We start from the raw sequence: 23,457 nt of genomic DNA, 5'->3' as shown, positions 1-23,457 counted from the left end.
TATCCAGGAAAAATTCTACTGACAACAGCTGTTTAGGACTTAAAGAGATTGGTGGATTCTCTTTTTTAGAGGCTGGATGGTGTAGATGATAACCAAGGTCTCTTCCAAACCTCACATTTTATAATTCTAGAATTTCTAATGTGATACCTCAGAAATATTTGTGACTATAATTCCCATTATACCAGCTAGTATAGTCAATGAGGAGGAATATTGGAAGCTGTAGGTAAAACGACAAATGGAGCACACTCTATTGTGGAAAGCTGGAACCGATCATATCGGGCTCAAGAGAACAAAGGTATCCTTAAACAAAGTTGCATATTCAAAAACTTTTACATTAAATATATTCCATTCTTTTATTTCAATTCTTTTATTTGGTTTATTAACACTTCTATGCTTCAATTGGGGAGGAAAGCTATGGCAAATCTAGACAGCACACTAAAAAGCAAAGACATCACCCTGCCAACAAAAGTGCATATAGTCAAGGCTTTGGTTTTCCCAGTTGCAATGTATGGCTGTGAAAGCTGGACCATAAGGAAAGCTGAGCGCCAAAGAATTGAGGTCTTTGAACTATGGTGATGGAGAAGACTCCTGCGAGTCTCTTGGACTGCAAGGCGATCAAACCAGTCAGTCCTAGAGGAGATCAACACTGACTGTTCTTTAGAAGGCCAGATCCTGAAGATGAAACTCAAATACTTTGGCCACCTAATGAGAAGGAAGGACTCACTGGAGAAGAGCCTAATGCTGGGAAAGATTGAGGGCAAAAGACGAAGGGGACGACAGAGAATAAGGTGGCTGATGGAGTCACCAAAGCAGTAGGTGTGAGCTTAAATGGACTCCAGAGGACAGGAAGGCCTGGAGGACCATTGTCCATGGGGTCACGATGGGTGGGACATGACTTCGCAACTAACAACATGCTTCAATTGCTATCAATGCCACAATCTTGAATGTAATAAATCAATTTCCCCTGCCATACTGAACAGCACAACTATTTTAATAATTTGGTAAGCAATACCCCATCTAGGAAGAGCCGAGGTGGCGCAGTGGTTAAATGCAGCACTGCAGTCTACTTCAGCTGACTGCAGATCTGCAGTTCGGCTGTTCAAATCTCACCGGCTCAGGGTTGACTCAGCCTTCCATTCTTCTGAGGTGGGTAAAATGAGGACCCGGATTGTTGTTGTGGGCAATATGCTGACTCTGTAAACCGCTTAGAGAGGGCTGAAAGCCCTATGAAGCGGTATATAAGTCTAACTGCTATTGCTATTGCTAGATTATTTCTGCAACTGTATGTTATAGGGACCAATGAAGATCAAACAAACAAGCTGGGGAAAAAAATCAAATGGCATGATGAGTCAGATTCAAAGAATAAACACTTTTGCTGAAATATCTGTATCATTGTGGACAGAAGCAAACAAGCAAACTACTTGCTTGTAAAAAAACAAAAAAACCCTCTATTATATCTTCAGGAATGAGACAGAGGCTTGTGTCCGGTAACTCTGTAACCAATTTATTTTAACACAACTTGTAACAGTAACAGGTAACAACCAGGCAGGGTGCTGGTTTAACAATGTAGCAACAGAAGGATGATCTGTGTAGAGAGAGAGGCAGAGAAGCAGCTCCAGCTGGACTGGAGTGTTCGTCTTGCTCTGGTGCTGAACAACTGACAGTTTGAACGAGTCTGCCTTTTATAGTTCCTCAGACTCGCCCGGCAACTGACAGGCGCGTCTGATTGGCTAAGACACGCCTGGCTGCTGCCGAGCTGTCATTCGTAACAGCGAGGACTAACTTTTACTATACAACACTTCTTCCCCCCCAGCTGTGCGCATGCGTGATGTTTGCGCACGCGTAGTCCTGTAAGTATACAGGAGAACGGCGGACACGCCCCGAACGCCGCAATTGCATTGCAGGCGGATCATCGCATTGATGTCCCTGTCTGAGCTCCTCCCCTCGAGGAGTGAAGCTCCAGGTGACGTCTGATGGCAGAGGAACCCTGAATGGATGACTCCCACTGAATGGTAAGCTGGGCGAAGGGGGCGCGGCCGAGGATGTTGACGGCTTATGACTAGGCCGGTAGGCGGCCTCTGGAAGGGGAAGGCTAGGTCTATGTTGGCCTAAACGTAATGGGTTGGGGTTTTCAACTCCGGATTGAGAAGCACTGCTGGGCTGTGATACTGAGCTAGGCTGGCCTGGATTGGAGAAGGCTGGAGAGTTGTGCTTATTTAACTGCGGTTGCGGGTTCAGGTCTGGCTGAGAAACGGTTAAGCCAGGACCTTGCGTGTCGGCTTGAGAATCATTTTCTGATGACCATCATTGTCTCAATTGATCCAGGTGTCTTCTCCAGGTTGATCCATCTGAAACTCGAATCCTGTAGGAAACGGGCCCTGTTATTTCGGTTATAATTGCAGGCACCCATCTCGTCTCTCCTCCATAGTTTCTAGCCCAAACCAGGTCCCCAGGCTTAAAAGTGCGGGAGGGGGTTGGAGGCCCCAGGTTGCCAGACTGAATTCCTGAATAGACGGGATGCAATCTATCCAGGGTGGTCCGCAGGCGCCTGCCCATCAACATCTCCGCGGGGCTTTTCTGTGTCAGGGGGCAAGGTGTGGAGTGCTGTGCCAATAAGTAAGCATCCACCCTTGCCTGCCAGTCTCCACGGTTTAGACGGCCCAAAGCCTCCTTGGCAGATCTAACCGCCCTTTCCGCTCGGCCATTGCTGGCCGGGTGGTAAGGGGCAACCAGCGCGTGGCGGACCCCTTGCTCGGCCAGGTATGTCTGGAACGTTGTAGATGTGAATTGCGGGCCGTTGTCGGACACTACTGTGTCCGGCAACCCGTGGGTTGCGAACAATCGTCGCAAGGCTCGCACAGTACTGTCAGATGTGGTGGAGTGCATGAGCAATACTTCCACCCATCGAGAGTACAGACGAATTGCTCTGCGAGATTTGCCTCAAGATCTGGGAACTCACACTGCGCTGCAGCAACTCTCAAGGCTTGCAAAAATTGATTTACCGTTTCTGCAGGCTTTTGGACTCGCCTGCGGTAAGCGAAGCGTCTGGCTATTTGAGATGGAGTAGGTGCGTAGTATGCCTGCAATCCGTCTGTTAGTTCTTGCCAGGTGAGGTCGTACACCGCTCTAGGGGCGGCAAAGGACCTTGCGGTGGCAAACATTTCTGGGCCACAAGCCGTAAGGAAGAACCCACATTTCCTCGCTTGAGACTGACCTTGACGGTTGTTAGCGATTAAAAAGCATTCAAACCGTTCAAGAAATGCCTCCCAGGTTTCACCTCCAACCCCAAAAGGGGCAAACATTGGCATTCCGGCCATAGCAGTTGGTTGGAGAAGTGGCAGTTGGTTCCTTTTTCTTCTGGTTACAGGTCCCCAGTCCTCGTCGCCAGTATTATATCTTCAGGAATGAGACAGAGGCTTGTGTCCGGTAACTCTGTAACCAATTTATTTTAACACAACTTGTAACAGTAACAGGTAACAACCAGGCAGGGTGCTGGTTTAACAATGTAGCAACAGAAGGATGATCTGTGTAGAGAGAGAGGCAGAGAAGCAGCTCCAGCTGGACTGGAGTGTTCGTCTTGCTCTGGTGCTGAACAACTGACAGTTTGAACGAGTCTGCCTTTTATAGTTCCTCAGACTCGCCCGGCAACTGACAGGCGCGTCTGATTGGCTAAGACACGCCTGGCTGCTGCCGAGCTGTCATTCGTAACAGCGAGGACTAACTTTTACTATACAACACCCTCACACCCTGACATATAAAATATATCCAGTCTCAGAAAGCAGGCATACCACACGGATAGAGAGTTAAACTTTATATGTGAAGAATTTGTGAATTAGAGCTAATGAGCTAGGTTTGCTTGCCTGCTTCATAATAATCATTTGCCCTTCCAAAAAAACTTCCAGAATTCCCTTTGATCCTGTCATCCACTTCCTTCTAGTTCTTCAATCTCTACTTCACTTTCATTTATTAGTATCAGCCTTTAGGTGTTCAAAGAGCCCTGCTAAGGCATGCAAATCATGAATCGCTTGAGTATAAATCTCACGTCCAAAGAATGGGTTGGTTAATAATCACTATTTCATCACTGTTTCAATCACCCCAAAGAGTCAGAAACCAGAGCTGGGATGGCGAACCTATGGCAAGCGTGCCAGAGGTGGCGCACAGAGCTCTCTCTGTGGACACGTGTGCCGTCACCAGCTGCTCTTCTGGTTTCTGCTGTGCGCATGCGTGCCGGCCAGCTGGTCTTCACACTTGAACCTGAAGATCAGTTGGCCGGTGAACATGCACATGCCAGAAACTCAAAGACCAGGTGACAGGCATGGGCATGCGCACCGACCAGCTGGTCTTTGGGTTTCCGGCAATCTGGAATGCGTGCACATTCCGGTTTGGACGTTCATTGTCAAAAAAGTTCGCCATCACTGACCCAGAGAGATTAAGCTCTCTCTGTCTCTGCCTCTGTGTAGTGGTACGTTGCTCTTACTGTCACTATCGGTACACTGTTCGTGCACGTGCCTGACTTGCGCTGTGCACATGTGCGCAATCCACCGCCCCTGTGACAACCAGCTGATTGTTGGGGCTCGTGCAGGCACCGCATACTGTGCGCGCGTTCGCACTTTGCTGTTTGCCCAAAAAAAAAGCTATAAAGCATGGGCGGGCGGGCAGGCCAAATGAGCTACCGTGCCAGTACGCTCTCAGCTGCTCCCGGCCACTACTGGTACAGCTGTGTACTGCAGCAACCCACCACTGTCTCTGTGTATGTGTTGACATATATTGGGCTGCTGCCACAGTGGAAATCCACAGCCCTTCTTTAAAGCATTAATTTCATTTTGAAATAAAATCAAAAGCACCCACAATGGTAAAAAAAGAATATACATATACATATACATATACATATACATATACATATACATATACATATACATATACATATACATATACATATACATATACGTATACATATACATATTAATATACATATACATACACACACACACACACACACACACACACACACACACACACACACACAAAATAAAAAACATTTTTGTTCCTTTGTGCAACCCTGTAATCTCTTAATTCCGGTAGAGTCTGGGCAACTGATGGAGTCGAGCATTTACTGGTTGGATGCCCTTCCCAATGCCTATGTGGAGTTCGCAGCAGATTTTTTTCCCTTTGTGCCCTAAGAGAAAAACATCTGCCTCTACCTAGGATTCAACTCTCAACCTTTCTAGTGGACGGCAAGCTTCTTCACTAGTAGGCCCACGCCACTCACATCTAAAAACCCATCAATGGCTCTAATATAGGAAGAAGGGGAACTATTTTATTTCAGTCTATAGTTTACTGAAGCATTACATGCAGGATTCACTAAGCATACATAGTGATTCATATAGTACAAGACCAAAAGATGGAAAAATAGTGTATCTTTCCCCTTGTGAAGAGAAGGGAGACAGGACAACCTGGAAGGCCACACTAAAGAAAGCCACAATCTTTTCTACCATTCCAGTATGCAGGCCATGAAACAAACACAGGGAGAATTTCTTTGAATGCCAGGAATGACCTGTTACTAGTAAGAGCAGTTTAACAGTAGAATCCATGAGCCAGAGAGGCCATGAGCTCCTTTCATTTACTTTATTTATTCATCAAATTTATTTGCTGCCCATCTTGTGGATCAAAGTGACTCTGAGTGGCTTTTCAGTAAATGTGCATAACCAAAGGTTACACATCCATTTACCGGAGATTTTACAAGTTGGCAACGTGTACAAGTTGGCCCCTTCAAAATAATAATAATCAGCAAAACATGTGCAAATCATGAAGCTGAAACTTAAATCAAGAAATGTATAGAATGTGAACAAAACCTTAAATACCTTTCTATAGAAGAAACTGAATATATGGCACTGCGTTATTTTCTTCAAAATGAGAATTCCTTCTAGCTGAATAAATGTGTACATCATTAACGTCTTCTAGATTTTAGCAATCTGCTGTGTTCAGAAGTTTGCTGGAGAGGCGTTTACTCATAAAGCTCTAAAAATGATTTACTGTAATACGACTTTACGGTTCCCCGAATTGTTTACAACGGCCTCCACACAGGCTTCTGGGTTGTAAAGTTTAAAATCACAAAGAAGCATTTGAGAAGTGCCATTTAATGTGGCAATATTGCTGGCTATAATCCGGAGCCCCATTACAGAACTCTGCTGAACAGGCCAACTGAAAGTAAATGTCTAAGCTCATCTGCCTTCCACTCCTTCCAACAGCACAGGTGGTTCTCAACTTATAACTGTTTGTTTAGTGACCATTAAAAGTTAACATGGTACAGAACAAAATCCAACCTGCCCCTCTGAAGCTCCATTTTGGCTTGCAGTGTGCTGGGGGAGGCCTTTGGAGGCCCAAAGGGAGCACCGAAGCTCCGTTTTGGCCAGCAAGAAGCAGGACGAATGTTGCAGAGCCTCAATCGTGGTGCTGCAAGATCCATAGTTTTGGGACTTGCTCCTAAGGGGGCACTTATCGCGTAACTTATCGCATAACCCGGGGATTACCTGTATTGATTAATCAATTTACAATTTGCAAGCTGTTTACAGATTTTAGGCAGCTTACCCTGAATGACAGAGCATCAAGTATAAAATACAGAGTATTTCATGTATAATTTAACTCCCGACAGCAAGGCTAACACTGACAATTAAGGCAACTGTTATTCTAATTTGCCCCATCTTAGAGAATCCTGCGCTCAATGAAAACTAAAACATGGCACACAAATGATGTGCCCAGATAATGCCTCTAAGTATCAGGACTGAAAGATGCACTGAGATTGTCAATGTGTCTGGCCGGTATTAATGCTCAGGGAGGGAGGGAGGAAAGGAGAATAATGGCCCATTGTTCTATGCATGCCTATCAGTGCTCTGTAGAACAATTATCTTTCCTATAAGAAATCTGACCCCAGTAACAGGATAATACATTTCCACACAGGGCATTCCAAATTTTATGACTGCTGAGTGCCATTTGCTTGGCTTTAGTTCTGGCCAAACAAATGTTGATCATAATTTATACCATTTGGCTGGGATTAGAATGGACAGAAGAAATGGAAATGTATAAAATAAGAAGGCTGTTATTATCTGGGCCGGGTTACAGGTAGTCCTCGATTTACAGCCAGAAGTGAGCCTAAAACATCTGTTGCTAAGCGAGGCATTTGTTAAATGAATTTTGCCCCCATTTTACAACCTTTATTAAACCAAAGTTGTTAAGTAAATCACGACAGTTGATAAGTTACTAACACAATTGTTAAAGGAACCTGGCTTCCCTATTGACTTTGCTTGTCAGAAGGTTGGAAAAGGTGATGCCATGACTCCAGGACACTGCAACCATCATAAATATGAGTGAGTTGCCAAATGCCTGAATTTTGATCACATGAACATGGGGATGTTGCAATACTTGTAAGTGTGAAAAACAGTTATAAGTCACTTTTTCCCCACTGTTGTAAGTTTGAATGGTCACTAAATGAACTGTTGTAAGTCAAGTTCTATCTGCACTTTACTGAGTTTGCATTACTTTATTATAATCTGCCTTGAAACCTGGTGGAGAGGACAAAAGACAGGATATAAACACCAATTTGCCATAACCACATTAGTGTTGGGAATTCTTAGGAAGGAAAGACTTTTGAAAGAGGTCAGACTTGCAGTGGGGTTTTAAGGTTTTGAAACAGGTAATTAAAGACATATCCAGAATGAAGATAGCATGTTTCACATTCTAAATATTCCATGACGAAAGAATTTCCACAGGAATGGGAAATGAAGACTTGAAAGTCTACGCAGACTCTCAATCATCCAGGTCATGGTTGTCCCAAAGGTGCTTTTCCAAAAAGAACGGGACTTTCTTGGTTGTTTTTTCCTTGAAAAATGTTTTGCTTCTCAGAACTGAAGGAGCTCCTTGGATGAGAAGAGAAACATATTCAAGGAAACAACTAAGAAAGTCCAATTTCCTTTTGGAAAAGCACCTTTGGGAGAAGAATTGAAAGATAAGCATAACTGAAAACTACTGTCCCACAACAGGAATGGGCAATCTGTGGCCCTTGTTTGTTCTCTTTTGGTGCAGCCCTCAGTCAAACTTCATAACAGAGATCCATCCATTTGCTTTTTCTGCACAGAGAGGAAGAGAGCAAGGAGTGAAATTGAGCAGATTCTGAAGAACCAATAGCGGAAATTTTGAGTAGTTTGGAGAACCGCCAAATACCACCTCTGGCTGGCCCCAGAGTGGGGTGGGAATGGAGATATTGCAATATCCTTCTCCTAGGAGTAGGGAAAGAATGGGGATTTTGTAATATCCTTCCCCTGCCACGCCCACCAAGCCACGCCCACAGAACCGGTAGCAAATTTTTTTGAATTTCACCACTGCACTGAACAAATTAAAAAAGAAAAGAAAGTTTCAGAAAAGGATTTGATCCTTTTTTTCTGTCCCATCACCTTTGGGGTTCACTCCACAAAATTGCTCTGGAGAAAATCTGCAGAGTAATAGCATTATAAGTAATAGCATTATTTCTACTGTGAACACACACTACGTATTCCCTCTCTCTCAAGGAAAAAAATGAGCATCACTTACTGAATCTATTATCAACAATATTATAGTGGAGACAACTCCCAAATAGAGCAATAAAATGTGACAAATATTTACAACAGCAAGAGCAAGCATCCATCCGAGAGGGGTAATTTCCCCCTCATTTTGCAGTTTCACAGCCCTGAAGACTTCTGAGAACTAATCAATACAGCGAAGCAGACTACATTTTATGGAATGAAATTGGAATGTTGACAGGAAGCCCATTATAAAGCAATTCTATAATTAAGGCTGAGAATTGGTCTTTTAGAAATGCAGCCAACAACCCAGAACGAGGGTTTGGAGGTTCCTTCCTCCAAAGAATGCAAAATCTGACTAAAAAAATAATAATCCAGATCACAGTGCATTTAAAAAGCTCTGTTTTAAGACAATGTACATCTATAAACATGGTATGTAGCAGATGCATTGATTTCCTGTATAACTCAGATCTAAGTTGCATTTAAATTATGGAGACTTACTCCCAAACATGGTGGTAGGTCAGGGGTGGGTTTCTCGCCCCGTTCCAACCGGTTCGGTTGTAACGGGGCCGGCGGCGTCCTCGTGCATGCGCGCAGTGCACGCATGGTACTAGTGTCTGCGCGATGCTCCAGCTGCTCCTGGACGATCACGCAGGCGCTGTCCTGCACATGCGTGGAAGCGCAGAACTCGTCAAAACCGGGTAAGGACCGCGGGCGGGTGGGCGCGCCCTTCGCCGTTCCCGGAAGTTACTTACTTCTGGGTTCAGAGACCAACCGGTTCGCAGGGACCGCCGCGAACTGGTTGAAACCCACCCCTGTGGTAGGTTTAACAGCCCAATCACATTCATCCTTACTGTGGGTTAAATGTACACTTCAGGGTTAAATATACTTTAGTTCAGTGGGGTAAACCCACATTTGACCCTGAAGTGTTTTTCAGATTAGAGCCTGAAAAACCTCAATAAACCTCAATAATTTAACTAAGCTTTGAATTGGGTTGGAAGGAAAAGTATGAATAAATAAAAAATAAAGAATTGGGATAAGTATAAAAGAGAGAAATTATATGAAAAAATATTAGGACATTAGAACTTTTATTATAATTATTTTTAACTATCATGCTTCATAATCAGTAAATTACAAGTTAGCTTTATAAATTAATAAGATTTGAACTATTTAGACTGCAAAGCCACTCCATGAAGACTTAAGGAGCTTGAAGACTTGCATGTGCCTCACGGAGACTCTCTTCCCCACATCATCTGGGCATGCTCAAAAAAAGTGAAGAGATACTCAAGTAGATCAACAGAGCCTTTAAGAAGACACAGTACATCATAATCATAAAAGTGGTTAGTATCGGGTGGGCTGCTACAGGCTCGCCCGGGTTCGGGGGAACCCGTAGCTAACATTATGGCCAGTTTGGAGAGCCTCTAAATCCCACCCCTGGCTGGCCCCACCCACCACGCCTGCCTCTAATTTCCCACCCCTCCCCTCCCAGGACACACTTCCCATTTTGGATGCAAGGTATGTGCAGGGCTCACATGGAGGCTCGGGGAGGGGGAGAATTGGCCTCCCAGAAGGCCTTTGGACCCCGGGGAAGGCAGTTTTCGCCTATCCAGAGGCTCGAGAAAGCCTCCGGAGCCTGGGAAAGGTGAAAACACCTCCCACCCCGCCGTGGTATAGGAAGCTGACTAGGCCACACCCACCATGGCTATGCCCACCCAGCAAGCGAGCAGAGAATCCATTGCTGAAATTTTTGAAGCCCACCTCTGCTTAGAATGCAGTATTGCAGGCTAATTCTGCCCACTGCCAGGAGTTCAATCCTGACCGGTTCAAGGTTGACTCCATCTTCTGAGGTGGGTAAAATGTTGTCCCAAATTGCTGGGGGCAATATGCTGACTCTGCAATCCGCTTAGAGGGTGCTGTAAAGCACTATAAAAAGGTATACAAGTCTAAGGACTATTGCTATAACTGCAAGCACATCTTTGGAAAGATTCCTCTGAATTGCTCCTCCAAATTTAAGCCGTTTGCACAGCCTATAAACAAAATGACGTAACCTGTAATTGCAAAATTTAATAGTGTGAACTGAAAAAAAAGCCCCACCCTTTAAAAATCACAATTCTCCAAAGTCACAACATGAGCTTGTTATAGCCACATGATTATTATAGGCTAATTCATTAATCACAGCAGAATGTTTGTAAACAATGCTTTCTTTCGGACTTCCCATCATTGTTGAAGACATCAAACGGCAAAGCCTCCAATGGTTTCCTGTTTTGTCTGAACTGTATGGTACCTGTGATGCAGCAAGCCAGGAAGATAAAACCAACCATTGCTTTCTGACTCAGGTGAAATAGGAGGTTAATTGGAGGCCTGATTTCTGTCATATAACAGAAGGAGAGAAAATCTGTAGACAGATGTCTACAAATAAGACATATGCCCGTAACGTTTCCTCCTTCAACTGCATGACAAAAATCAGGCCGGGTTATTTTAGTTTAGGCTATTTGTTTTTTATTCTGCCTTTATTTTGGTTAATTTAATTAAATGCATTCTTAATGCTCACATCAACAGCTTTGTGAAGTAGACTGGGCTGAGACACAGTGACTGCCCTAATATCACCAAATTGTTTTCATGCCTAAGGGAGGACTAGAACTTACAGTCTCTGGATTTTGGGGCCAGCATTTTCACTACTACATGTTCTGGTCTCAATTAGATTATCTCTAGTTAGCAATAGTATTTGTATCTATTTGTGACTACCAGCAGCAATCTCCTTTCAGAACATGGAGTAGAAAGAAAACCAGGTTCGATCAGACCAAACATCCAACTTGTTTTCAATCATAATGAGCCACTGAAGAAAACCCACGATCATGCTATGAAAAAAATAAAAGGACGTTTATCCTATGATCGTAAAATGAAATAAATGAGAGCACATGTTTATTCCAGGATGATTCTTTGGGGTTCACTGCCTATGACCACAGAGATTCCAGCTGCTGATTAAACCTGCACTTCAAGATTAGGTCTTTTAGACTGTGATTAGCCTCAGCAATTTAAAGATGTATGGACTTCAACTCCCAGAATTCTCCAGCCAGCCGTAGGAGAATTCAGTTCTGAGAGTTGAAGTTCTTACATCTTTAAATTGCTGAAGTTGAGAAACATTGTTTTCTATCAATGGATATATCATATAGTACAATAGCAAGATTGGGGGCAAAAGAAGAAGGGGATGACAGAGAATGAAGTGGCTTGATGGTGTCACCAAAGCAGTAGGCATGAGCTTAAAGGGACTCCAGAGGATGGTACAGGAAGACCTGGAGGAATGTTGTCCAAGAGATCGCTATGGGTCAGATACAACTTCGCAACTAACAACAACACAATAGCAAAGATATGCTACGTTCAAATAGGAACTTACATCAAAGTTGGTCGATGCCACTGTGTCGTTCTGTTATTATGATTGACATAGTAGGTGCGTCCAAGGTTGTCCACTTTCTCTTCCCACCCAGGAGGTAAGGGAGGTGGAGGTAATTCTTCCTGGCGCTGAGAAGGGGAATCTGCGGAGTCAACTACTTCCCAGCCATGCTTTAAAGAGGACAAATTAAAAAGTTACATTTAAAGACTGAAAGCCTTTATGGGTGCAATTATCATTATAAACAAAGGAAAGAATCTTTCCTTGCCTCTATTTCTAATCATCACATTAATCTAAAAGGAAGTTGAGCCAGAATTTAAGATGATCCTTCAAAAAAAGGAAGAACGGTCAGAAAAAGCATGTTAAAATGACATTCCCAAGATAAATATCTGCTCCACTTTACAGAGTCGATTGCATCAAATTTGTAGCACTTATACAGCAAACCATTTGGCTACAAACTGGACAAGATCTCACTCTGGTGAATGCAGGGATAAAGAACTGTGCTTCCATCCATAAATCTAAGACAGTGATAGAAAGAACATGTTAAAGAAAGTGCTTCTCTAAATCCACATTCAGAGGTGTGACTGCCGGGGATTTCAGAATTGTAAAATTCTCAAATCCCTGGCAGGAACATTAACTGTGTCAGGAAACAAACTGACAGCTATTGCCTATTCTACAGCACATCTTTACAGTGGAACACAAGGGTGTAGTTTCCTGGTCATCTTAATCACCTATGAAAGCAGTCTTATGCACACAGCACATTAAAGTATGCATGGGGTTACCAGAGATCAAGCTGGAGTCAGCATTTCCACACAAACGCTTATATTTGGAGCTATATTTTAACATTAAGCTTTCCAGAATAGTAGAGTTTCTCCTACCAACCTAGCACTGCTAATTAGAATAACAATTCGGTTCTGAAACATGATGCAGGTAGGAATGCATGCTGGCTTCATATCCTGGAAGAAGAATTCATTCAACCAGGTTTGAAAAACAATGCTTCATGCTAAAGGCTTGTACATAAAGGCTAGAATACTTCAAATCTGAGTTATTCAGATAAATAAAGTATACTTCTTCTGCTTTCAAGGCTGATTCAGTCTAAACTGTGATGTAATGAGGGGGCTGTATCTACAATGGTACTGCTTTACCACTTTCCGAAGTCACAGCAGTCCACATATTGTAGTAAGATATTGGAGGCCTCTTCAGTTTTGGCAATGTAATTTCTCACTGTGACCTAACTAGGAGACCTGAAAAGTAGTAGGCTAATCCTCTAGACTAGGGGTTCTCAACTCTGGTCCATGTACCCCGCACTGGCACTGGTTCAGAGCCCTTCAGGAACTGGGCCACATAAGTGAGCAAAGACCATCTGCGCATGTGTGGGATCCAGGAAGCTCACAAAACTGCACCCAAGATGATTAGGGGTCTGGAGGCTAAAACATATTATGAACGGTTGCAGGAACTGGGCACGGCTAGTCTAGTGAAGAGAAGGACCAGGGGAGACATGATAGCAGTGTTCCAATATTTGAGGGGCTGCCACAGAGAGGAGGGGGTCAAGCTATTTTCCAAGGCACCTGAAGGCCAGACAAGGAATAATGGATGGAAATTGATCAAGGAAAGATTCAACCTAGAAATAAGGAGAAATTTTCTGACAGTGAGAACAATCAACCAACGGAACAGCTTGCGTTCAGATGTTGTGAGAGCTTCATCACTGGAAGCTTTTAAGAAGAGACTGGACTGCCATTTGTCAGAAATGGTGTATGGTCTCCTGCTTGGGCAGGGAAGTTGGACTAGAAGACCTACAAGGTCCCTTCCAATGTATTAACCCTCCCCCATCCATAGAAAAACCATCCTTCATGGAACCAGTCCCTAGCACCCAAAAGGTTGGGGGCCGCTGCTCTAAACCAATGTTTCTCAACTCTAGAAACTTCAAAATGTATGGACTTCAACACCCAGAATTCTTCAGCCAGCAATAATCCACTCAACGTGGAGGAAAAAAAAGAAACACAGTATGTCTGTTTCAAAGGGCTTACCTCTGAATCTTCTCTCTGATCATTGTCATCCTCTTGACCACCATTTTTTGGCATGTAAGCCATCTTCAGCCTCAAAAACCCTTTTACTCGAGATTTTTGACTATAGAAAGAAAAAAAAGCCATTGTAGATATAGTTGTGATTTAGAATATTATACTCGTTGGAGCTGGATAAGCACTTTAAACAAACATATATAGGGCATATAAAAAAAAAAGAGCTCACCTTCTTGGTCTAAGAAGGAAATCTTTAAACGTATAAGGTCTTTCCATAGTTGGGTCTTCAGTCTATTGGTGTAATAAGAATAGCAAATAATTAATGATGAAAGGCAGACACCTAAATATCCTGGTGATAATAAATGAAAACCTTAAATGACAATTCAACAGAAGTGCTTTTTCGGCATGGACAACAGTTCCATAACTGAGCATTTCCACTAGATGTCACCCTCAACACCAGAGGTCTTCAAACTTGGCAACTTTAAGACTTGTGGACTTCAACTCCCAGAATTCTCCAGCCAACTACGCTGAGAGTTGAAGTCTTCAAATCTGAAATTTGCCAAGTTTTGGAACCTCTGCTGAACACCATTAATTGTTCAGAACCAACTATCACAATTTTGGTGTAAAAAAACTTGAGGGCTGGGGAGATAAAGACACACATTGCTGAGTAACAATTGCTATAAAATTACATGTGCAGGCATTCACTCATTTCATTTCTCTTTAACTATTAACTGGGATCAAAAAACACATTTGACCGTGTATTGTATAGCAAACTATAGTCAGTTAACTCTAAATAAAATACTAATTAATGAAGGATTACAAAGCAGAATGGCTAAGTTTACATGTTATAGCTTCTCAAGTGAAAATACACTCTTCACAAAACAGGTTCACTGCCATCGCTATGTAAAAAGTATCATGGAGAGGAAATTTGAAAAATGTATGAAGAACTTGAAGTGGAAGCTCCACTTCTGGGCCTTGAATGATCATTGCTCAGTGGTCTTAAAGTTCAATCCTTCATTTGTTCACATCGTTTTGGAAAAGGGTATTGTCTGAAAATGTGGGAAACTGTTTCTAATATTACTGAACGGATGAACCAGTATTTTTTTTTAATATCAAGTATAGGCCCACGTCTTACATTCTTTCCCACTATCACCTGACTCTCCTATAACAGATTTTTCTCATAAATCTTGCTTTTAATAATCTTCAGACATTTATGATTTGTGAACGAGCCGTGATAATGCTACGACTCAGAGATGTAATCTTTAGAATGAAAAGACTTTGCATGTTTCTTCAATAACTCAACATGTTCAAGCAATTTGCTAACAGTTTAAAGCAAAGATCTGAGGTTTGATTACAAAGAGTCTTCCCAAACAATTCACATAAAAGACCTGGTGTGTCTGTGTGTGTATGTGTGTGTGTTATTTCTATGGGAAAAAGATGTAGGCTTTCATGTGGAAAAAAGAGAATGAAATGGAGAACAGTAATTCTGGTTTTAATACTGAAGAAAGCCGTTTTAGGATGAAACAGATGCATTAGAAGCAGTTACTCAAGGGGCAGCTAGTACTGGTTGTAATGCTGTTTCTAAAGGGGTGAAAGAAAAGGGCATAAAGAAATATTTCAGGCTTAAGCTTGCAAAATAGTTTACAATTCCACACCTATATTATCAGTATAGGCACAAGTGTCAAATTTAAATAAATATAAATAACAATGGGGCTCTTTCTATTTGAATAAATTATTTATTATTATTATTTTATTATTATTTTTTATTAAGTTTGTATGCCGCCCTATTCCCGAGAGACTCAGGGCGGCTAACAATAAAAAGGGAGGGGATACCAAAATAAAATAAAAAACAACAATTTAAAATTCTACAACAGCCGTAACCTCGAATGGGGCTGGATAGTTCAACAGCCCCAGGTCTGCCGGAACAGCCAGGTCTTAACTGCTTTGCGGAAGGCCAGAAGGGTAGTAAGGGTCCGGATCTCCACAGGGAGATCGTTCCAGAGGGCTGGAGCAGCCACAGAGAAGGGCCTCCCCCGAGGAGTCGCCAGCCGACATTGGCCGGCAGATGGAATTTGGAGGAGGCCTAGTCTGTGGGATCTAATAGGTCTTTGGGAGGTGACTGGCAGGAGGCGGTCTCTCAAGTACCCAGGTCCCATACCATGTAGGGCTTTAAAAGTAACGACTAATACCTTGAAGCGCGTCCGGAGACCAATGGGCAGCCAGTGCAGTTCGCGGAGGATAGGTGTGACGTGGGTGTACCGAGGTACACCCAAAATTGCTCGTGCGGCTGTGTTCTGGACAAGCTGAAGTCTACAGAGCTTGTTATTTAAATATACCTTTATAGTATGTCGATTTTCTATCCAGCTATGGTTCCTTCCAGCTATGATTATATCTACAATTACTATAATTCCTTAAGAGCAGAGCTGTCAAACTTCTGGCCGGCAGACAGGATGCGTCACACGCTGGCCACGCCCACGCCCGCTTAGTGAAGGGGGAAAAAGCCCTGATGTCTGTTTGACACCCTTGCCTAAGAGCTTTAGATGGTAGAACAGGGGTGTCAAACTCAAGCCTGTAGGCTGGATCCGGCCCCTGGAGTGCTTAGATCTGGCCCGCGGTGCTGCCCTAGGAACAACAAAGGTTTGGCCCGCAGTGCCTCTGCCAGCAAAAACGGAGCTCAGGAGGGGCGCATTCCATTTTTGCTGGCAGAGTGCTCAGGCCGCCACAGGCGCCCCCAACATGAGTGATGTCAAGTTGGCCTCACACACCCTGCCCCCCCCCCCAGGTCAAACACAATCCTGATGTGGCCCTCAATGAAATTGAGTTTGACACCACTGTGTAGAAGGTTGATTTGAAGATAAGGCAGAAATTAAACCCCAAGCTATATCCATGCCTAAAAATAATAGAGGAATCAGGGCATTTCCCCAACATTATTACCAAATGGTAATGTTTAAACTGAGAGAAGGAAATGTTTAAACAGATGATTGTGCAGAAATTGTATTACCGATCTATAATTTTCACTTGTTTCACATAAAAACAAATGCAAATCAATTTGAAACCAACTTTTGTTCCGGGTTCTAGTCCTCATTTTGGAGGGCAAGAAGGGAAATGCTGCGCAGTCTTTAATTCTGGTGACACAGTGTGTCGGGGATGGCAAGCCCCCCTTCAAATAATACACTCTCGGTTGCAAAAGGGGTGAAACTAGGCTTAGCTTCACTCTCTCATCAGTAACATTTGGACAGCAAATGGCCTTAACATGCTGTAGCAAATGACAATGTATAAAGAGCACTTTCAGAAGGATGGGATGACTTATCATTATTGTTAATCATCATGCTGGTGACAGGTCCTGCTGAGATAATGATTTTAAAACTCAGAAAATGTGATTGGAAGAATATTAAGGAAAATGAAAAAAAAGGGAAGAGATGTAGCACGTAAAAAATAAACCTCAAAGTAGAAAAAAAAAATCAGATGGTTCCATCTTTTATGTACCAATGCAATTACAAGTCCTCTCTCACAGGCCAATGGAAGAATAATAAATGAGATTTAAAATTGCAATGCACTCTGTACTGTTAACAGTAATGATTAATGATAGGAATAAAGAGGTGCGTGCTAATTAAAGAAATTGGAAAGATCCTGAGAAATGTGGTAAATTTTTAATATAGACACTTCACTCTAAAATGAAACTACATGGACATGTTTTTAAAATCTCCAGTACTTAAGGAAATCAACTAGAACAGCTGCAGCAAAGACATACTAAATTCCCAGACAAAGATGAATTTATACGACTCAAGACACCAATGAAAGTCCTAAAACAGTCTAGAATTGTTCTCTTTTTCCACTCATTACCAACTGCAAGTCTCAGCAAAAACCTGGACTTTTTCCTGATCCAATATTTTAGTTGTCTGTTTAATACCCAAAATTTAATATCCAAAGGTTTATTTATCAAAATACAAAAGACTTCTTCCCTAAAGGAGAATAATAGATTTCCCCCCCATTAGGACATGATTCAGTTTCATTTATGAGGAAAAATGCCTTTTAGAACTGGATTTGTATGTTATATGCAGGGACCAGCAAAAATGTTTTCTTTACTAAAGAAAAAAAAATCCAACTAAGAATAGTTGAAACGTATCAACCAGCATATCCTTTGTGGGAATACTTACTCTCTCAAATTCATATGCACAAAACATACATTCATACATACATACATTATTTCTAGTTCTTTCAAATACCTAACCAGAGATATGTCTTGAATCTGTTGCTGAGAAGCATGTCCAGTTAAAATTTTGCCACGTAACAGAGAAGCATCTGTTATTGCATACCTCCATAATTTATTCTACACCCCTCTGGAAATTAGATATTTACTTCTTTACTGGACCACCCCAACTTTCAGCCTCTTAGAGAACTATAATACCCAAGGCTAACACAAATATACGGGGGGGGGGGGAAACAGCTGACAAAGCTGGAAACAGTAAATTAATTCCTACAGAACAGCTGCCTGGCAAATAATGAAAAGTCTCCATCTAGTCTGTTATTTAGACTGTAGGGTTATATAGTCCTTGAAATCCACTATCAAGCTTCTTCCTTGACCACCCACTCCTCATAGGTGTCAGGGTTCCAAGTAACACCCCCAACAAAAGAAGACTCCGTTCCTCAAAGTTCCATTTTATTAGAGATATCATGTTGGCACATCTGTGAAAACCCGAAGCTGAAAGTTTCCAGGTTTTCCCTACTCAAAAGAAGGTTCAAGTCCCTGCACAGCACCCACATGCCGATCACATGATCCAATCAGGCACCATCCAACCCCGGAGATGCCTCCCAGTTACATCATTGCAGCTGCAGGGCAAGGTGGCCTTGACTCTCTGAGAAAAGCATGTTATTTTGACTATATATTTCTCATACTCCATATAATCCCCCCTCCTATTTTCCCATAGCAGAAAATGTGGCAGGCCTGAAGGTCCAAAGGAAAAGATGGCTTCCGGGTCTGACAAATAGGCTCCTGGTTTTTCCCCAACATCAGAAAGATAGAAAAGGAGGCATAGAGCCAAGGTGGCACAGTGGTTAGGGTGCAGTACTGCAGGCCACTTCAGCTGACTGTTATCTGCAGTTCAGCGGTTCAAATCTACCGGCTCAAGGTTGACTCAGCCTTCCATCCTTCCGAGGTGGGTGAAATGAGGACCCAGACTGTGGAGGCGATATGCTGACTCTGTAAACCGCTTAGAGAGGGCTGAAAGCCCTATGAAGCGGTATATAAGTCTACTGCTATTGCTATAAACTGCTATTGCTAACTGCTATTGCTATCTTAGGGACTAGGTAGAGATGGACCAGAAGGGGCGAATCTAACTTTCTACCATGATTCTATAAAAAATGTACACGAGCCATTTTCTGAGGGTTAAATGATATTTAGATTAAGATGCAATAAACATTGATGATTTAAAAAAAAAGAATTAAAAATTGAATTTTTAAAATTTAAATCGGTTTTTTAAAAAAATTAAATACCGTAGATTTTTTTTGATTCTATTAAATTTATTTTATTAAATTTATTTTAATAAAAATGCTTTTGGAGTAAAGATAGCTTTCTATTTAAGATACATTAATAATGTAGTTTATTCAACATGAAATGGAGCTTTGTTATGTAGCATGAGGCTGTATATTCTGCAATATTGGGAGAGTCAACAGTGGGTCAGAGGAGGAGCTGTTGCGGGACAAAGATGGCAGCTGCTCTTCAAAAATTATGATTTAAAACGAGTTGATTTAAATTAAGCCCTTTTACTAGTGATTTAAATGGTGATTTAAATTAACTTGATTTAAATCAAATCCACCTTGGTAAGATGCAATCAATAAATTTGATGCTGTTGGGAAAAAAGTAATCTGGATTTTCATTGTCTGCAACGATTTGTCTTCTTAGTAACCTGCTGGGACTTGCTAGCCAAAATCTGTAATTACCAGAATGGGGTGGGAAACGTCCAAAATAATTCTCCACAGTTTATTTTCAGTGGAACATATTCCATTTTTAGAAATGCATTATTTAACATCATCACTGATTAGTATTATATAAATGAATGAATGCACATTTGAATTGGATGCAAATTTAACAATTTGGCACTGAATGCCACAAGCTGGAATAAGAGGAAATTACTATTATCATCTATCCGTCCATACAAAGCACATAAGAGATACGTGCACGCAGCTGTCTTCAGTGGATTCAACATTTTTTTCTTAGAAATCTGAACAACGTAAAGAAATTGTTTTGTACTGAGTTATTAACTCTAACTACGTAAAAAGTTGTATTTAATGCTGCTCTCTCTTCATCCTAACACAAACCAGTAAGTGATCATCATGGAAAAAAAGAGAAAAAAGACTGACTTCTTTCTTTTCAGTTGTTTTAAAGAAAGATCCCAAATCTCTTTCATAAAAGATTATTTATTAAATCATTTAGTACGATTATGGTTTGTTGTACAGTCAGCCAGATTCCAATTCCATTGGATATGGAATTGTTATCTCCTAGGGCAGTGATGGTGAACCTTTTTCTTACGGCATGCCAAAATTGCGCACGCACACGCTCACTCAATCTCCCCACTCACCTGCGCATGCGCGCATGACCCCTCCCCAAGCTCCAGAGGCTTTCCTGAAGCCTGGGGAGGGTGAAAATGGCCTCCCCTGGTTCCCCCAGAGGCCCTCTGGAAGCTGGAATAGATCATTTCTGAACTTCCGGTTGGCCCTTTGGGGCTGTTTTTTGCCCTCCCCAGGCTTCAGGAAAGCCTCCGAGGCTGGCGAAAAATAGCCCGAATGGGCCAACCAGAAGTTCAGGACAAACTTGTTTTTCTCCCTCCCCAGCCTCCAGAGGCTTCCCTGAAGCTTGGGGATGGCGAAAAATCAGCCGGCTGGTATGTGCATGTACGCCGAAGCTGACAGCTGGCGTGCTGTTCTGTGTGCCACCTGTGGCACGCGTGTCATAGGTTCGCCATCACGGTCCTAGGGAGTCCAACCCAAGGACGTGGGATATAGAATTATTATTAATAATAATAATAAAAAATTATGTTTCAATATTATGTATTGAGCTCTGCAATACATACTATTGAGACATCTCCACTCCAAACACTTTGGTCAACTTACAACAGCAGGCTGTACAATTAAACAATTAAAAACACAACACAACACAACATAACCATCTCAACTAAAAAAACAAAAATAACAATACAAGAAAACAAGACAAGGGCTTCATTAATACTCTGGGAATAGAGCTGGATTTTAAAGGCCTTCTGGAAGGAACACAGAAGTGTCTTGGCTTTTCCTACTCATTGCATAGCTCAATACATCGTTTTCTTTAAAATACCAGCTCTATGTGAAATCCTTAATTTGTCAAGATACAACATAGTTTTTTTTAGTTCTGAACCACTGCAAGCCAATGGTAAAGAGAGAAAAAAATCATTCCACAGGCAAACTGAAAAAGCAATGTGCAAGAATTCATAAGCAACCATAACTGTTTGACGCTAGAAAAAAATAGGCCTTAAAAATGTTAGTTTCCATTTAAATTACTGAGTTTGCTTCTTAACTAATGTTCATATTTATTACAAAATGTTCATATTTTCTTTTCTTCTTGGTAAGATAGAATAAACCGCCCAGAGTCCCTAGGGAGTGGGCGGCATACATACCATTAAAGTTTAAAGTTTAAAGTTTAAACCACAAAGCATATGAAAAAGAAAAAAGATGAAGAGATTGCCTACATTTATAGCAAAATTCGCATTTTTGCTCAGTTTAAGTTGTTTGTAACTGCTAAGTAAATCTATAAAATTAGCCTATAACTTATTCAGGTTTAAATAAAAATCTGCTATATACCTATGAAAACATTAAAGTACTGCAATTTTAGCAGGCACAAACAGTTACATCCACATGTGAAGAGTTCATTTAGCTATTTTATTGCTTGTGCCTATAACACAGGAATATTCTCAGACTGGTGGCTTGAATCTGAGGCAGATTAAATAAGGTTCAGCAGCATTCAAGGGGGTGGGGTGGACTTTCTCTTTTGTGCCTATATAGAGATTCCAGTCTAATTCCTGCTTGACTCCTCCCCTGGCTCAACAAGTTTAGACAATGGATTTTCTCATTTTAAAAGTCCATCATAAATTATAATTGGGATGGAACATGACAGTCTCATTCAACTAAACAATAACAGTAGATATGAAACATCGACAGAAACGTCATATTTTCAAATTCTTGAATTCCACTACTTTTTTTAGAATGAATCATGGTGCTGCATTTAATCCAAACCCTAGACAAAATGTCAGAATGAGCATGTAGATGTCTACAGGCAGCCCTCACTTAATGACTGCACCATTCAAAGTTACGACAGAGCTGAAAAAGTAACTCACACTTATGAACAACACATTGCACGATGAATGGACTTCACTGCCAGAATCTTCCAGCAGGCAGGCATGCTTGCTAGGGAATTCTGGGAGTTGCAGTCCACACATCTTAAAGGTGTCATAGTTGAGAAACCCTGCTCGACAAGGTGAACTTTGTGGATTTCTAGAATTAGAATTTAGAATTTAATAACATTTATATGCCGCCCAATCCCGTAGGACTCCGGGCGGCTTACAATACAGAAATAAAGTCAAAAATAAAATACAAGGAAAGAAAAGATAGATTTAAAAACAACACACCATACACTCCGTTCTAGATGGGGGCTGGACTGTATTTTGGGGTCAACAGCCTCAGGCCTGCCGGAACAACCAGGTTTTAGTGGCTTTCCGGAAGGCCGAGAGAGTGGGAAGGGTCCGGATCTCTGCGGGTAGATCGTTCCACAGGGCCAGGGCAGCTACAGAGAAAGCCCTCCCCCGAGTGGTCGTCAACCGGCATTGCCCGGTCGACGGTACCCAAAGGAGGCCCAGTCTGTGAGATCTTATGGGTCGTTGGGAGATATGTTCTAACGATTAACAGTAAAGATCTTACAAATTCTGCCTACGTTTGACTTAGATCACACTTGATTTACCTTCTACAAAATAGAGAGGCCAAAGTGGTAAAAAGTTCTTACCGGAAGATGATTAAGTGGCACATCCACTTGACCCAGAAAGTCGTCTCTGGTCTGTTAACAAAATAGAAAAGATTTAGAATGATTTATTATTAAATCAGTATAGTCATTGACATTAATATCAAGTCAGTTTTTAAAGCCATCTCAAATTATACTTTAATTATTATACACGTCAAAGTCTTGGCTTTGTCAGAGAATTTCAGTTACCTGTATTTCATATAATGTTTTTGTCCTTGAGCAGTGTGATTAAATATATATAGAGATAGACCCTAAAGCTAGTAGTAAGGGGAAATATTTTATTCCCCCTGCCAATTTCAAGCTAAAATGCACCCAAAAATGCGGAACTGAATCTTGGAGGTAGATGAAATCACCTGATCATTTTATCTTACTTGATTCATTTCAAAACAGACATTTTATTCTTTAACAATAACATTTGATAAAAAGAATAGAAAGACAGTAATGTTTATTATACAA

At 41.8% G+C, this 23,457-nt stretch overlaps 1 protein-coding gene across 8 annotated transcripts in view; it reads right to left on the bottom strand.

Annotated features, from left to right (window-relative positions):
• NEDD4L (NEDD4 like E3 ubiquitin protein ligase) overlaps positions 1–23,457 on the bottom strand; it is a 352,866-nt gene that overhangs the window by 69,146 nt on the left and 260,263 nt on the right. For all 8 annotated transcript variants that reach the window (XM_087715361.1, XM_087715363.1, XM_087715362.1 and 5 more), the window contains 4 exons: positions 22,987–23,037; positions 14,188–14,249; positions 13,968–14,067; positions 11,947–12,113 (listed from right to left, as the gene is read on the bottom strand). In XM_087715361.1, the coding sequence (XP_087571487.1) occupies positions 11,947–12,113; positions 13,968–14,067; positions 14,188–14,249; positions 22,987–23,037 (380 nt within the window). The remainder of the gene's footprint in view (positions 1–11,946; positions 12,114–13,967; positions 14,068–14,187; positions 14,250–22,986; positions 23,038–23,457) is intronic.

Source organism: Thamnophis sirtalis, unplaced genomic scaffold (assembly GCF_051295495.1).
Source record: "Thamnophis sirtalis isolate CommonGarterSnake01/CBP01778 unplaced genomic scaffold, rThaSir2_p1.2 scaffold_5, whole genome shotgun sequence".
NCBI classification, from domain to species: domain Eukaryota; kingdom Metazoa; phylum Chordata; class Lepidosauria; order Squamata; family Natricidae; genus Thamnophis; species Thamnophis sirtalis.
Note: the sequence above shows the minus strand (reverse complement) of the source record. Positions and strands in the feature narration are given on the sequence as shown.